This window comes from Vulpes vulpes, chromosome 9 (genome assembly GCF_048418805.1).
Source record: "Vulpes vulpes isolate BD-2025 chromosome 9, VulVul3, whole genome shotgun sequence".
NCBI lineage: Eukaryota > Metazoa > Chordata > Mammalia > Carnivora > Canidae > Vulpes > Vulpes vulpes.
In genome coordinates this window covers 16,418,697-16,433,687 of record NC_132788.1, presented here as the reverse complement: position 1 = coordinate 16,433,687, position 14,991 = coordinate 16,418,697, and the positions used below count along the sequence as shown (strand labels likewise).

General features: G+C 40.6%; 1 protein-coding gene across 4 annotated transcripts in view; it reads right to left on the bottom strand.

Annotated features, from left to right (window-relative positions):
• XPO7 (exportin 7) overlaps positions 1 to 14,991 on the bottom strand; it is a 91,172-nt gene that overhangs the window by 15,613 nt on the left and 60,568 nt on the right. For all 4 annotated transcript variants that reach the window (XM_072719425.1, XM_072719426.1, XM_026007965.2 and 1 more), the window contains exons 8-16: positions 14,371 to 14,444; positions 12,645 to 12,764; positions 9,357 to 9,503; positions 8,034 to 8,206; positions 6,102 to 6,295; positions 5,534 to 5,639; positions 2,379 to 2,514; positions 1,785 to 1,858; positions 531 to 611 (exon numbers count right to left, since the gene is read on the bottom strand). In XM_072719425.1, the coding sequence (XP_072575526.1) occupies positions 531 to 611; positions 1,785 to 1,858; positions 2,379 to 2,514; positions 5,534 to 5,639; positions 6,102 to 6,295; positions 8,034 to 8,206; positions 9,357 to 9,503; positions 12,645 to 12,764; positions 14,371 to 14,444 (1,105 nt within the window). The remainder of the gene's footprint in view (positions 1 to 530; positions 612 to 1,784; positions 1,859 to 2,378; positions 2,515 to 5,533; positions 5,640 to 6,101; positions 6,296 to 8,033; positions 8,207 to 9,356; positions 9,504 to 12,644; positions 12,765 to 14,370; positions 14,445 to 14,991) is intronic.

Here is a 14,991-nt window from a genome sequence, read left to right as displayed (position 1 = left end):
TTAGAATGGTACTAGCTATGTACAAACTTTGGGATGATTGAGGAAAAAGTCACTCATTTTTACAGGGTTTAGTCTCTGGCAGACCCCTGGTTGTAGAAGGCTGTCTCCGAGCAATTCAAACTTTACAGCAGACTTGGTCCAAGTCAAGAGGGAGTATAACCACTGCTTTTATTGCAGAGCCTATAATCAGGCTCCTTTTACCAAAAGGCTGACAATCAAAATCAAGATGGACTCTGCATCACTGAGGATGCAAAAATCTTGGCTACAGAGGGTATACTGATCGGACAGATCTGTTGGGTATTTCTGGATCTTAGAAATAACGAGGGATAAATCTGTAGAAACTGTGGGGTGGCTCATATTTGGAGTCTGGAATTATCCCTGGATTCTGTGTGGGTATTGCCTCTGGCTCCTAGGAGAATGGAGTACACATAAAACTAAATTAAAGTGGAAACAGCAGGAGGCCATGATTTGTAAGACAGTGGCAAGCCACAGTTCCTGCTGTGCACAGAAGCTGGCTTAGAAAAGGATATCCAATGGAGAGGTCATTGAGAAGCTGTAGTGTCTTGGAGGTGATTGGTTCACAGCGGCCCCAGTACTTCAGGTTGGTGATGCTGGAGGACAAAAAGAAGAAAAAAAGCAGGAGACACTTTTGATATGCCTGGTTTCCTTCAGGGTTGGGAGAAGAAGAATATCATCCATCAAGAGTCACCACACATCTGCATCACCAATTCACAGACATCACAACCACAAAAAATGGGTATAAAATCTCCGTACTTACATTTGGTTGACTAGAAAAATTATCCTTCAGATAATCTTCACTACTTGGTTCCAAAGCTACACTGGCCCATACCCAGGCCCTTGGAATTCTGGGGCACTCCAGGGCTGATTTCTGCAGCAAGGGTAAGAGATTTCTGCGGCAGTGATAACATGCAGACGTATGCAATTCTGCACCTGCACCATCCACTGTCAGCTGCAGAATTCTAGTAGCCCTTGCTTCCGGGTTCTTGGCTGGCAGAGTCCTTTAGACCCCCTTTGTTTTTTGCATCTTAAATTATTAACCAGCTCATGGATATGAGTGTTTAGGATTGGGATGGCTGGAAGGGGGCAAAATGTCACTTTGCACACAGCCCTGGGTAGAATATTTGGCTCCTAGCGTGTGCTTTGAGATAGTGAGCTCCAGAAAGGGGAAAAATGTGAACAAAGGGGTATAACTTAAAAAACCAACCAACAAACAAAAACAAAACAAACGAAAAAGGGCCAATTAGGAGCTCTAACTTTGAAGACAGTTCAAATAGTACTGTATTTTGCAGATTTAAGGCTCTCAAAGGGTGTGATGCTTCTTGAGAGGAAAAGCCTGTTTTAAAGTGGGGCTCTCCTCCTTGGGCAGGGAAGGGGGGCAAACCTAGTGGAAATCAGCACCAGAAAATGAATGCCCCCTCTGGGCATCCCTGGCAGCAGGGTGATTGGGTGAGAGGCTGAGCACCAATCACTGGGGAGGGAGGTCCATTTTGCTAATGCCATGACAGGGTTTCACCGGTGATTCCAGAAGCTAGAGATGAGATTCCACATGAACAAAATTAAATCCTTGCCTGTACAAGCCTGGAATGCTCTGGGGCCGGGCCATATCTCTAAGCACAGCTTGTCACACACTCAAATGCACAATTTTCTGACGCAAACGATCAATGCTGGAATACCAAGGCACTGGCAGCATAATGCCAATATCACATTTTACAGTTGCAACAGGATTGCAAGGGACTCTTGCTGATGGCAAGCCAAACACTTACATTTTTCCTATGAAGACGCTTAGGACCATAGTTTCATCATTCAAGCCCAGAACTTCTGAAAGTCGGCGGTACAGCTGGTGTTGTGTTATTAAGGAAAGAGAAAGTAATCAGAAAATATGGATTAGAAAAAAATCACATCCCAACATTGTTTTTATTCTTATTCAGGGGTTAGATGTGGGAAGAAAATGGACAAAAGTGTAGAAAAAGTCTCTGTTGAAGGGATAAGCTAGTTTCTAAGTATTACTTGATACTGGAGAGATGCTGAACTATCTTACCAGTCCCCTTCAACCCTTACATTACAAACTGTCAAAACCTTCTGCTGTTTTGGACATCAATTCACGTACAGAGACCAAGAACTGCCAATGTTGAGATCAACAGATGTTTTGACTGGCCATCTGGTAAGCACGTGGAACACTAGAGAAATGGACCCAATTCTCTGGGTCCCAATCAATCTCTCAAAATTCTACAGATGAAGAAGAGACATTTGGACGCCTGATACTAAAATCTGTGTCTGAACTATTATCAGATGTTTCTCAGTCAGCAATTCCACAAGCATAAGTGAGAACCAAGTGGAGCCAAATGAGAGTCTGTTACCTTAGAGGATTTTTGCACCTGGTCCCCAATGTAGATCTTACGAAACTGTTCAAAAAAGCTCAGCATGGCCAATTCTAGCTTCTCATTACCCGCTTGAGCCAAGCGAGAATCTGTTAGGTTCATCAGCTGGAGCACCCTAGAGGAAGAAGAGCAATGATTCTCTCAACAGCAGGATATCCTGGTCATTCTAGAAGATCCGACCTACCCTCAAGTAGTCCTATGTGTCTCCTCTCCTTACCCATCCTATCTAAAGGGCATTCTCTGCAGGCTCTATGCTCTGCTGAGAGACCAAAACTCTCCACTTCTGACCCATAGGAACCACAGCTGAAGAATGAATATGAATGACTGGTTGGATGTCTAAAAGTTCCAGTTCACGGAGACTGTAGACTGAGGCAGAACTAATAACTGGCTTAAAAATAGTGGGGGAGGGCAGCCCGGTGGCGCAGCGGTTTAGCACCGCCTGCAGCTCTGGGTGTGATCCCGGGGACCTGGGATCGAGTCCCATGTCGGGCTCCCTGCATGGAGCCTGCTTCTCCCTCTGCCTATGTCTCTGCCTTTCTCTCTCATGAATAAATAAATAAAATCTTTAAAAAAAAAAATAGTGGGGGAAAAATAAAACAATACTGGCACCATGGTAATGGTTTTCCTTGAAACTTTTGGGAGACTAAGTGAAGCAATTTATTTTATGAGTCCCAGTACCGCATCTAAAAGATGAGGGAGACTAGACTAAGCTCATTCTCTTTTCCCACAGAGCCATGAAGGGAATGGATACATGAAGGACAATGTCCACAGGCAGGTAACAGTTCCAAAGACCAAGAACAGATATGTCACCCGTGACTTCATCCCTTTTCCCCATGCCTTTCCTTCCTCCCCAAAAAAGCATATTGGAATTGTGTAATACAAGTGTATAAATACTGAATGAATGTTATTACAAGTGAGTCATTTGTCATTCTGATGATGTGAGAACAGGTAGACTGTTTTTGACATATCACAAGTAAATTAGACTCAGGCATGATGTTGTAACACACAGTGTGGGAACCAGTATCCAAGACACTCTCTAAACTCAATATATATTAAGGCCGCTGCATCAGTAAGCTTATATTAGCTTTCATCCTTATCAAATCTTGGCTCACCTCTTCAAAAAATGCCAATGTGACACGGCATGGAGACTTTGGTCAGGATTAAGGTAGGTACCTAAGGGCAGATGGGCATCTGATAATAGAAAAATGAGGATTTTCAGAAAAAGAATTATGGATTGAAATGCCTGGGAATCAATCTATTTGAAGGCATCATGTTAAAATATATTTATCTCCAAGGAGAGCATCTGAAAGTTCAGAACCTTCAGGGTGGCAGGTCCCCAAGGTTGAAATCTGTTCTCACACAATCCTGTAACATGATCTGCCCTTCTACTTGCATTCCGATAGGAGGCTGCAGTGGGTTGTCCAGGGGCTACTGGATGTGTGACACCATGACAGACTGGATGCAGATGCAGATAGGAGAATCTAGCTGACTTCTGGGCTAGACGTTAAAACAAAGCCACTTTCCTCATTAAAATTTTTTAAAAAAGATTTTACTAACTTATTTATTTGAGAGACAAACAGAGAGAGAGAGAGAGAGAGAATGAGCACAAACAGGGTGAAGGGCAGAGGAAGGAGCAGACTCCTCCCCTGATGGGGGAGCCTGACTTGGGAGCTCAATCCCAGGACTCTGGGATCATGACCTGAGCCAAAAGCAGATGGTTAACTGAATAAGTCAATCAGGTGCCTCTAATTTTTTTTGAATAATACTTAAGCTTTATTTATGCTGACATGTAATGGGCTTATTATTATTATTATTTTTTTGCAGCCTGGGTGGCTCAACAGTTTATTTTTTTTAATTTTTATTTTTAAATTTTTATTTATTTATGATAGTCACAGAGAGAGAGAGAGAGAGAGGCAGAGACGCAGGCAGAGGGAGAAGCAGGCTCCATGCACCGGGAGCCCGATGTGGGACTTGATCCTGGGTCTCCAGGATCGCGCCCTGGGCCAAAGGCAGGTGCGAAACCGCTGCGCCACCCAGGGATCCCCGGGCTTATTATTTTTAAGTGAAAATTTTAAACTTAAAAAAAAAAAAAAAAAAAAAAAGAAAATTTTAAACTTTCTCAGTTTTACTTTTTATTTTTTAGTCATCTCACTGTCCAACATGGGGCTCGAATTCACAACCCTGAGATCAAGAGTCCCATCCTTTACCAACTGAGCCAACTAGGCACCCCAGTTTTAGTTTTTAATATAGTATCAATAGCTATATTTTATAAATGGAAGCTCTTTAAGATCTTCAATACTTTTTAAGGGGTGAATAGTCTTGAGGAAAAAGTTTGAGAACCTCTGCAGTAGAGTATTAAAAAATCCTGCCTTCTTATTTAAATTTTAAAAAGATTAGAGAGAGAGAGAGAGAGAATGTACACAAGTGTGGGGGGGGGGGGGGAGAAGAGGAGAGAGACAAGCAGACTCCCCACAGAGGGGAGCCCGATGGAGGGCTCTATCCTAGGACCCCAGGATCACAACCTGAGCCAAAGACAGATAACTAATTGACTGAGCCACCCAGGCACTCCCAAAATCCTGCCTTTTTATTTCTATGTTAGGTTAATTTTTAGAAATTGTTAAATGTTCACTGTAGGTTTTTAGAAAAGATGGATGAGAATCACACAGATACAAAATAACTTGAAATCCTCCAGGTGGAAAAGTGTACGTCAAGAGATTTGAAAGGCTGTAGAAACTCTGTAATTCCATATTTGGTGATATTTGAAGAACCATATTTTCCTATCAGTCTTACTCTGCTATGGCAAAAGCAATCCACATTTCATTAACTCTGAGATGTCCTTAAAGATAAAAGCTACTCTCTACTCTGGTTTTCCTAATTTTGTATCCATTATTTCCTTGCTGAATTACTGCAAATGTTTTCTCAGTATAGACTATAGGTAGAATTTTTGCTGTACTTCTAAAAGTTAGACCTGTAACAGTCCTTCATTTTCATGGGCAATCAGCTTCATGAGATTATACTCTATAAGCAGGGAGGAAAGCATTAATAGAAGCATGCAAAAGTTCTCGTGGTGTTAGGACCCAAAAAGAGGGGTGGCAGTCACACCAGTGAAATGGAAAGTCTATGAGAGCACTTACCGACAGACAAGCTCGCCATCCATAGCATCTTGCTCATCAGTGCTGGCAAAAGATACTCGGCCACCGATCACTGCGCCAATGATATAAACCAGCCACGTCAGTCTTCCTGCAACAGGAAGGAGATATATTAGTGTCCCCTATAGTGGTCATTTCATTGAAGAAACTTCCTTATGGTGAGGTGCGTTTCTTACTATGAGCTTCTGTAATCTTTAGAACACTATGGCAAAGCCATAATGTCTAACTTTTCTTACCGAGTATTGCTATTACCCTAACTTTGGTAAGGGTGATGTCAAGGGGAAAATTCATTAGATAACCAATGGTCCCCTATCAGACAAAGTCATTATTTTTAAGAGTTCAGTACTTTCTTGAAGTTAAATACATGCATATAGACACAATTTCAGCTACTCTTCCCTAGCCCTGTGGCATTTACTCACAATATTCTTTTGTGTAGAGGGAGGTAATGGATGATGGAAGAGCTCTTTTGGAGGGCAGGTAGGGAAGAGAGGTGGTAATGAGTGAAATGGTACTGACAGCACCGCGTTCCAGGCTACAGCTCCTATCCACTCACCTTCCTGCACTGCAATATCCATTGGGCTCGCGCTAGCACTCTGCAGCAGCTCCTGATAGGACTGGGCAGACTGGTCAAACAACTGCACAAGAAGTGCACATGTCTTCTCGTACTCACAACGCCCAATGGTAGACAGCTGGTCCAGCTGCTGTTGCACCAGGCCTGTATCCTCCAGAGGGTCTTCTAGGCCATCCCTATTCCCAAGGGAAGAAGAAGGAAGGTGGCTTTCTTCAAATATGCCATTGATTACCCCACCACAACAGCGCTCACTCTTCTGCATTTAGCCACCATTGCCAATGACAGAGGCCCATATCCCAACACTAACATTTACCAAGAAAAAAATACAAAAAGTGGGAAGACAGGTGTCTTCACCCTAACGTCTGTCTTCTTTAAGTATATTGTGTTGGTGTCCAGCCTTCTGATCTGAACTCCTGCTCCTGTAACATTCGTCTGCCTCCACCCTCTCAGTCCTATGCTTCCCCCCATGCTCTTGGTTTTTAGTTTCTTGCTTGTTGTTGACTCTAATAACCTTTGGGACTACATATATCCTGTCCCTGTGGTGAGGCCACTGTGGCCAGACAGGTTTTGGAATTCAGAGATCTCCAGATTTTAAAGAGTCAATATGATGCTTCTACCATGTGATACGAACCCTCAATGGACTCTGGTGTATCAAATAAAATATTCCTGTGCCAAATGTAGAACCATCATGGATAGTTATACAAAGCAGTTTTTAAAAAAACTATAAATGGTCTCTTATCAGCGCATGACAAATTTTGCCACCGAATGAGTGTTGATTCCAAACTTACGAGAAAATTTAGTTTTCACATCTTGGATGTTAGACTCGCAGATGAGGCACTATGGATCTATACCAGGTCCTAGCTTCTCTCTAGGCTCCTAGACTTAAAAAAATTGTGTCATACTCTTGAGCTCTTGGTCTATTGCTACATCACAGTATGACAATCCAACAGCTGTAGCACCACTACCATACAACAAGAGTCACAGTTGTGTGTGTACCATGGTCCATACACTGGGCCAGGATACAGTAATTTAATCCTTCTAATAACCTTGCCCAAGAGCACATGGTTATTAATTGGTTCTCTGGGCCCAGAGCCCACACCTGTAACCACTCCTCAACAATGCCTCACTGAAACCAGCTGAATCCTCAGAAACAAACTATGTAGCTGATAGAACAATGCTTTCCAGTGGTCTTCACAAATACTTGGATTCTGAAATGATTCAAGTCATTAGTAGTTGAGCCTATAACTCTTATGACAATTAAATGCACTTGACTCTGAGCCAATTAAGATCTGATTTTTAAAAAAACCCAGACCTTCAGAGTCCAAGTAAATTCCCCTGAAAAATAACCAGCAGAAAAAATATACAAGAAAGGTCCCTAAACAAAGAGTAACTTCATTTATATAGGTCATTTCTGAAAGGGTCTAACATTTCTTTGGGTAGAGATTTCTGGTCCAGTTAACAGTCAAGGTAGATAGAAACCATGCAATTGATAATCAGCTGCCTAGGATTCTTCCCTCTTCTAGTAAGCTCTGGATTGTGTCATCTTATTTATCCACCAATTTCTTCAAGAAATTAGAGCACCTATAACTTATAGATAATTCTTATCATCTATAGCTTATAAATGTTCCTGCCACGTTTAAAAGACATCATCTCCAAGGACAAAGAGAACATTGTTATATAGCTTGTATTCAAAGAGATCGCTAAGGAGGGCAAAAAAGGGGGGCTATGAATCAGGATGTTGCAGAGAAAGCCTGTTCTCAGATTTTATGCTCTACCTGCTATTCGGCTGACATGAGGAAATGGCCGTTTAATATGGCGTCAGCTCCAAGGAGGCCCAAGTCAAGTGCGCTCTTGACAACTGGGTGTCTGACCTCTGTCAAGTCTGACACCATGTGGCTGTCTCAGTTTCCTTACCTCAGGATGATGTGCACAGATTCCAAACGGGATGTGATATAGGCTTTGGTGACCTCAGGAGTATAAGTTTCCAGCATGTGGGGCTCTGTGGCTTTCACGTATGGCACAGAGGCTGCCAGCCGCTGCCATAGGCTCAGGAGATAGTGCACACTATTTGGGGCAAATTCCCAGTGCTAAGGAAAATCAAAAGAGTAGGAGGCATATTCTCATTTTTTTTGTACACATTAGTCCCATTCCACTTGACTTAAGAAAAAAAAAAAGGGATAAATGTTTATGGGCTTCGTTCTGTGCATGACAACTCATGTAATGTGCTTATTAGTATTTCAGAGATTAACAATCTAATAAAAAGAGCTGTTCTACGCTGGTTGTGTAAGCCTTCCCACAAGGAAAGTCTTGTGTAAGTGGTTCTCAAACATTAGTATCCATGAGAATCACCCGGAGAACCTGTTAGACACAGAGACACCAAGGATCCACCTGGACCTACTGAAGCAAGAAATTATGGGGGTAAAACACAGCACCTGTATTTTTCATCAAACTCCTCAGATGATTTTGATGCAAGTCATAAAATTTGAGAACCACTGTCCTATATTACATGACTATGAAAGAGGCCACTAGCTTTCTCTTTATTCTTCTGTCTGGCTCTCTGTTCTAGTCTTCCCTTTTTAGAGTGATAATGTAAATATTATCCTTGCAGCTCCCACATGCTGCTCTAACCAAACTCCTTGCACTTTTGTTAGGCAAATAAGCAGGCTGCAGTAACTACTCTGCAGGGTTGCCCTAAATTTATATTCATTTTTGCCTGGGGGAAGAAAAGGGAATACAGGCACATCTTGGAGATATCACTATGGGTTTGATTCCATACCACTGCTATAAAGCAAGTCAAATGAACTTTTTGGTTTTCCAGCACATATAAGAAAGTTATGTTTTACACTACAATCTAGTAAGTGTGCAACAGCATTATGTCTAAAAACGATGTACATAACCTTAACTAAAAAATATCTTATTGCTAAAAATGCTAACCATCATCTGAGCTTTCAGGCAGTTGTAATCACTGGTCACAGATCACTATAACAAATAGGATAAAGTCTGAAATATGAGAACTACCAAAATGTGACACAGAGACATGAAGTGCTATTGGAAAAATGGCACCGACATACTTGCTCAATGCAGGGTTGCCATAAACGTTCAACTTGTAAAAAACATAGTATCATCTGTGAAGTGCAATAAAATGAGGTATGCCTGTATTCTTATAAGTTTAAAACCAATGAGCAAGAGAAGAGGTTCCAATGTGTAGTAAAGAGAGACAAGCAATCAAAGACAAACCTGTAGGCTGGTCACTGTGAAGTTAGCTATCAATCGGATGACCTCAGGATAGTTTTCCACCTTTACTAATTCTCCCAGTTGATAGTTACTCTTCAATCGGGCCAGTAGTCTGCAAAACTCATGGTAATTGTTTGGGTCTGATAAACTCTGGTGACAGCACAGGAGGAAAATAAAATGTAAAATGTGATGCACTATACTTCCAGAATGACATTTGGGATGGCACGAGGGGACAATCATTTAATCTGAGCTACATGCCCTCACTTAGAAAGATACATCTATAGAATGGTTTAAAAACAATTTTTAAAGATGTAACTTTTAAAAGAGATGGTCACATCCATTATCTCATCTGTTCTTATCAATCATCCTGTGAGATGAAATTAGGAGCCTCAATTTAAAGTCTGAAATGGAAGCCCAGAGGGATCACATTACTTGCCTAAAGTTGTAAAGCTGATTAATAATAGAAAAGAGGCACAACTGAGGATGTGACTGTCTGTTTGCTTCCCACTGATCAAAGATCATGAGATTTTCATTTCTACATCTGTCAAATTTATCAGTAAATAAGACTATACTTCAGTGGCAAAGTTACACAAATACTTAATTTATTTACATTATATTATCATTGTTATAATAAGTTTTAAAGATCCTATACTAGTATGTTTATATATTTACTTTATAATCAAACACTTTGGATTTGTTTGCATATGATACCAACGTATTTAACTGTTTTCTTATGTTGGTCTTCCTTGATTAGCATACTTTGTTTTGTTCACTACCATATCCCTAACACATAGTAGGTGCTCTACATATTTGCTGAATGAATAAATGTCTTTTTAACAGTCTTCAATAAATGGTGTTGGGAAAACTGGACAGCAACATGCAAAAAGCCGAAACTGGACCACTTCCTTACATCATACAGAAAAATAAACTCAAAATGGACTAAAGACCTAAACATGAGACTTGAAACCATAAAATTCCTAGAAGAAAAAGTAGGCAGTCATCTCCTTGACATCAGCCACAGCAACATTTCTTTGGATATGTGTCCTCAGGCAAGACAAACAAAAAGCAAAAATAAACTATTGGGACTATACCAAAATAAAAAGCTTTTGCATAGTGAAGGAAACCATCAACAAAATGAAAAGATAACCTACTGAATGGGAAAAGATATTTGCAAATGGATATATCTGATAAGGGGATAGTATCCAAAATACATAAAGAACTCATGCAACTTGACAATCTGGTTAAAACATGATGGGAGGATCTGAAGAGACATTTTCCCATAGAGGACATACAGATGGCCAACAGACCCATGAAAATATGCTTAATATCACTAATCATCAAAACCACAATGAGATATCACCTTACAACTTGTCAGAACAGCTAGTTACTAAAAAGGCTCCATGCAGGAAGTCTGATGTGGGACTTGATCCTGGAATCCCGGGATCATGCCCTGAGCCAAAGGCAGACACTCCACCACTGAGGCATGCAGGCGTCTCTTTTTTCTTTAAAGATTTTATTTATTTATTCATGAGATACACAGAGAGAGAGGCAGAAACAAAGGCAGAGAGAGAAGCAGGCTCCATGCAGGGAGCCCGATGTGGGACTCAATCCTGGAACTCCAGGATCATGCCCTGGGCTGAAGGCAGGCGCTTAGCTGCTGAGCCACCCAGGCATCCCTCTTTTTAAAAAGATTTTATTTATTTATTTGAGAGAGAGAAAGAGAGAGAGCATGTATGTGCTCACACACAAGCACAAGGAGGGGCAGAGGGAGGGAAGCAGACTCCTTGCTGAACAGGGAGCTCACACAGGGGCATAAAAAACAAAGCAAAACAACAACAAAAACAAAAACCCAAAACAAAAAAAACCTAAAAACTTGACCCAAAAGACAAGAAAGAACAAGTGCTGGTGAGGATGTGGAGAAAAAGGAACCCTCATGCACTGCTGGTGGGAATGCAAACTGGTGTAGTCATCGTGGCAGACAGTATGGAGGTTCCTCATAAAATTAAAAATAGAAATACTGTATGATCCAGTAATTCCACTACTGGTTATCTACCCAAAGAAAATAAAAACACTAATTTGAAAAGATATATGCAACCCTCTGTGTCCTGTGGCATTATTTACAATAATCAAGCTATGGAAGGAACCTAAGTGTACACTATAGACAAATGAATAAAGAATAAGTGGTGTGTGTGTATATACATCACATACACGTATACCTACATACATGCATATACATACAATGTAATATTATTCAACCATAAAAAAGACCAAGATCTTGCCACTTGTGATTAAGTGGATGGACCTATGGGGTATTATACTAAGTGAACTAAGTCAGTTAAAGAAATACAAATACCATAGGACTTCACTTATTTGTGGAATCTAAAAAATGAAACAAAAGAACAAACAAAAAAAGCTGAGACAGATCCATAAATAAAGAGAACAAACTGAGGGTAGCTAGAGGGGAGGCACTGGGGACATGGTCAAAAATGGACGAAGGGGAGTGGGAAACACAGGCTTCCCACTTATGCAGTGAAGAAGTCACGGGGATGAGGCACAGCACAGGGAATATAGTCAATGATACTGTAAAAGGATTCTGTGGTGACAGATGGGAGCTACACTTGTAAGCATGGCATAACAGAGAATCGTTTCACTACGTTGTACATCTGAAACTAATGTACATTCTGAGTCAACTAACTTCAATTTAAAAAAAGAATTATTACCAAGAGGGACAGAACTGAGTATATTTAAAAATGAAATGCTTATATGGTATTTCCTAGTGTAGAGAAGTAGTACTTTAAAAGAACTAGGCGTTGGCGGAATCTTTGGGACTGAAAAACACAAAAAGGGCAATCAAGTTATGGAATGAATACTGGAATGGGAATATCTCCCTTCTTACCTAAAAGCAGCCCTATACACTTTGGTAAATAATGTACATTAAAAAAAGGAAACAAAAACAAAACCCAAACTCTAGATTCTTAATTTCTTGGGAGAAAAATGACTAGGTCTCTCCTTATTTTCTCGTGTCAAAGTATCCTTTCCCCCAACTCCTGCATTTCTGATGCTAGAGGATACAAGCTCCCCATTTGGGTAAACACTCTCAAGAATCTGTCTACAGATACAGATTCACTTAAATCTGAAGAATGACTCTCTAGGATTTCTGTTAAGTGTGGCCTTTAGATGGATCTCCTTCTGACCCAACAGAAAGGCATATACTAATCACATACACACACACGCACAACATACATTATTTATATATGTATTCAAATAAAAATAAATTCTCAAAACTCTTACCTGTGGGTTTTCCAGTATTCGTTTAACACCATCAACAAGATGTGAGAGAAACTTGGCCCTCTCTGCATTGTTAAACAGGGATCTTCTGACTGAGGCAATCTGTACTAAGCAGGATAATACCTAAAAAGCAGGCACAACCCAAACACAACTGATTAAAAGATGATATGGCTACTCCATACTATCCCCCTCCCCTCCTATAATATTCTTCTTTACATATGCCACTAACTCTATCCTTTCAACCTCTGCTACCATTATAATGATATAGAAAGATTAGGGAAGGTGCAGCCAGCAATACTCGAAAAAGAGAATTAGATACAAGTTACCATATTAACTAGTTAAATTCATAGTCTGGAAATTAAGTATTATTCTTTGACCACACAATGGCTTCTTTGGTTCTTAACATAGATATATTTAAGGCTTGAAAATACCATACAGTTCATAGTTTAAGTTTTAGTTTTCCCTGCTTCATTAAGACTTTTGGCTAATCAGGTTTTGCCATAATGAAATAACCGAATTAGATCTGCGTCCTGAAAAAGAATAGGCTTTACACTGAAAATATTTTACCCTTTCCCCACTGTGTTAGATATTAATATTGTTTGCCCCTCCAGATCTATCTTCTATCATTCTCCAGATTGCTCTGTTCCCTGGGAGGTTGACTTCTGCCCACCAGTAACGTGGCCAGAGCTCCGCTGCCCTCTTGCCTCTAGTAGGCTTCAATCACTGCAAAGTACTGGGGAGAGATTAAAGGCAGGAAGAAAAGAGGCATCCCTTCTGGACCTCTGGCTGGGCCATCACTGGCAGTGTCCCCTCCCTCTGCCGTCCAGCTGTCACCAAATCACAGCTTCAGCTCTTTCCAGTGTTTCCTCTTCTTGCCCACTAGGGCTCCCCACTACTGCAACTCCCTAGAGGGTGTACCTCACCTCACCACTCCTTGTTGGATTCCCTTAGTGTTGCCCACATCTTTACCAATTGGCCTTTCACAAACTACCTCTCTTGAGTGAGCTACCTTTTCCTGAAGTAAACCTAATGATACAAACAATACTGAATTCATGTTTCTACTAGAGCTAAGGTCTACATTTGGAAAAGTACCATAATAACCAGGGAAACAAATACTAAGCAAAACACCCATTACTGTACTGTTCTGTTTGTGTTTCGTACAGTAGCATTTTATACCAATCTGAAATACTAGGCCAGTGTCTTTCAGGACCTGGATGAACTCTGAGATTTGAGGATGGTAATTACTGTTTTAAAGGAGAAATGCATCATTCCAAGAGCTCTCGAATGTTATACAGGATAGTATACAAATGTGCCTTCCCCTTACAGTTTCCAGTTAGCACTCATGTAATACATGCCTGAAGGATATTCAAAAATTTTGGGCAGGATAATTTTTAATTAGATAATACAAGCTGAACCTCCTCTACTGTAGCCTGTGGCTGTTCTCAAACAGTACAGTATAAAGTCAGATTCAAGATGAGACCAAAAGACCCTTGACATCTGCAGCAATTTGTCTTTAGTGGGAAAAATTTAAAGAGAATTAAGACTTTACTGCAAGAATTTTTAGGCCATGAGCTTTACCACAAAAGGCTAGATAACTAACCCTAGTATTCCTAGTATCACATGCTTTACTTGTGTGATTTGGTACAACAAAATGAATGAGCGTAAGGCTCATTCACCATTGCTACTTTCTAGTAGTAGGTTAGCTTTGTAAACTGTGGGCCTGACTCACCAGAGGTGAAAATGAAGGAGGGATGGAATGATACAGGTCAAAAAACAGCTGCAGAGTTGAAGAATCTAAGAATGCTGAAAAGAGACAAAGGAGTCATTACTGAGTGCGTCTGCTCATTGCTAGCGACATACTTACAGCACTATGTATTAGGGGGCACATCCTCTGCTTTTCTCAGTGTTTATTTCCTTTCAAACTGATAAGCTAAAAGGGGCTCTTTGTTTTTCCTGTTTTCTCATTTTTTAAAGTACTAGGTTTTAGCTCCTCTAAGGAGCAGATTCATTCTTATGATTCTCAGAGAACTTAAGACAATCAGGAATGTGTTTAAAGGAAGAAGTTTGATCCTGAAGAACACAAAAACAAGTTCTTTTCTCCGATTTTATGTTTAAATCTAGAAGTGACCTGAAATGAGTAAGATCACAGAAGTCTATAGGTGATGAATGTGAGAAGGTCAAACTCACATCTGTGAGTAACCCAGTAATTCAAAGTTCTCCCAAGCTGAGGGATCTGTAAGATTCATCCAACACTCTCTTTCTCCCTTTTTCAAGACAGATGCTGACCTTCTAGGTTTTCTCTAAAAGCCAGTAAGGGACCGTCAGGGGTTCTTCAGATCGTCCTGCAGAC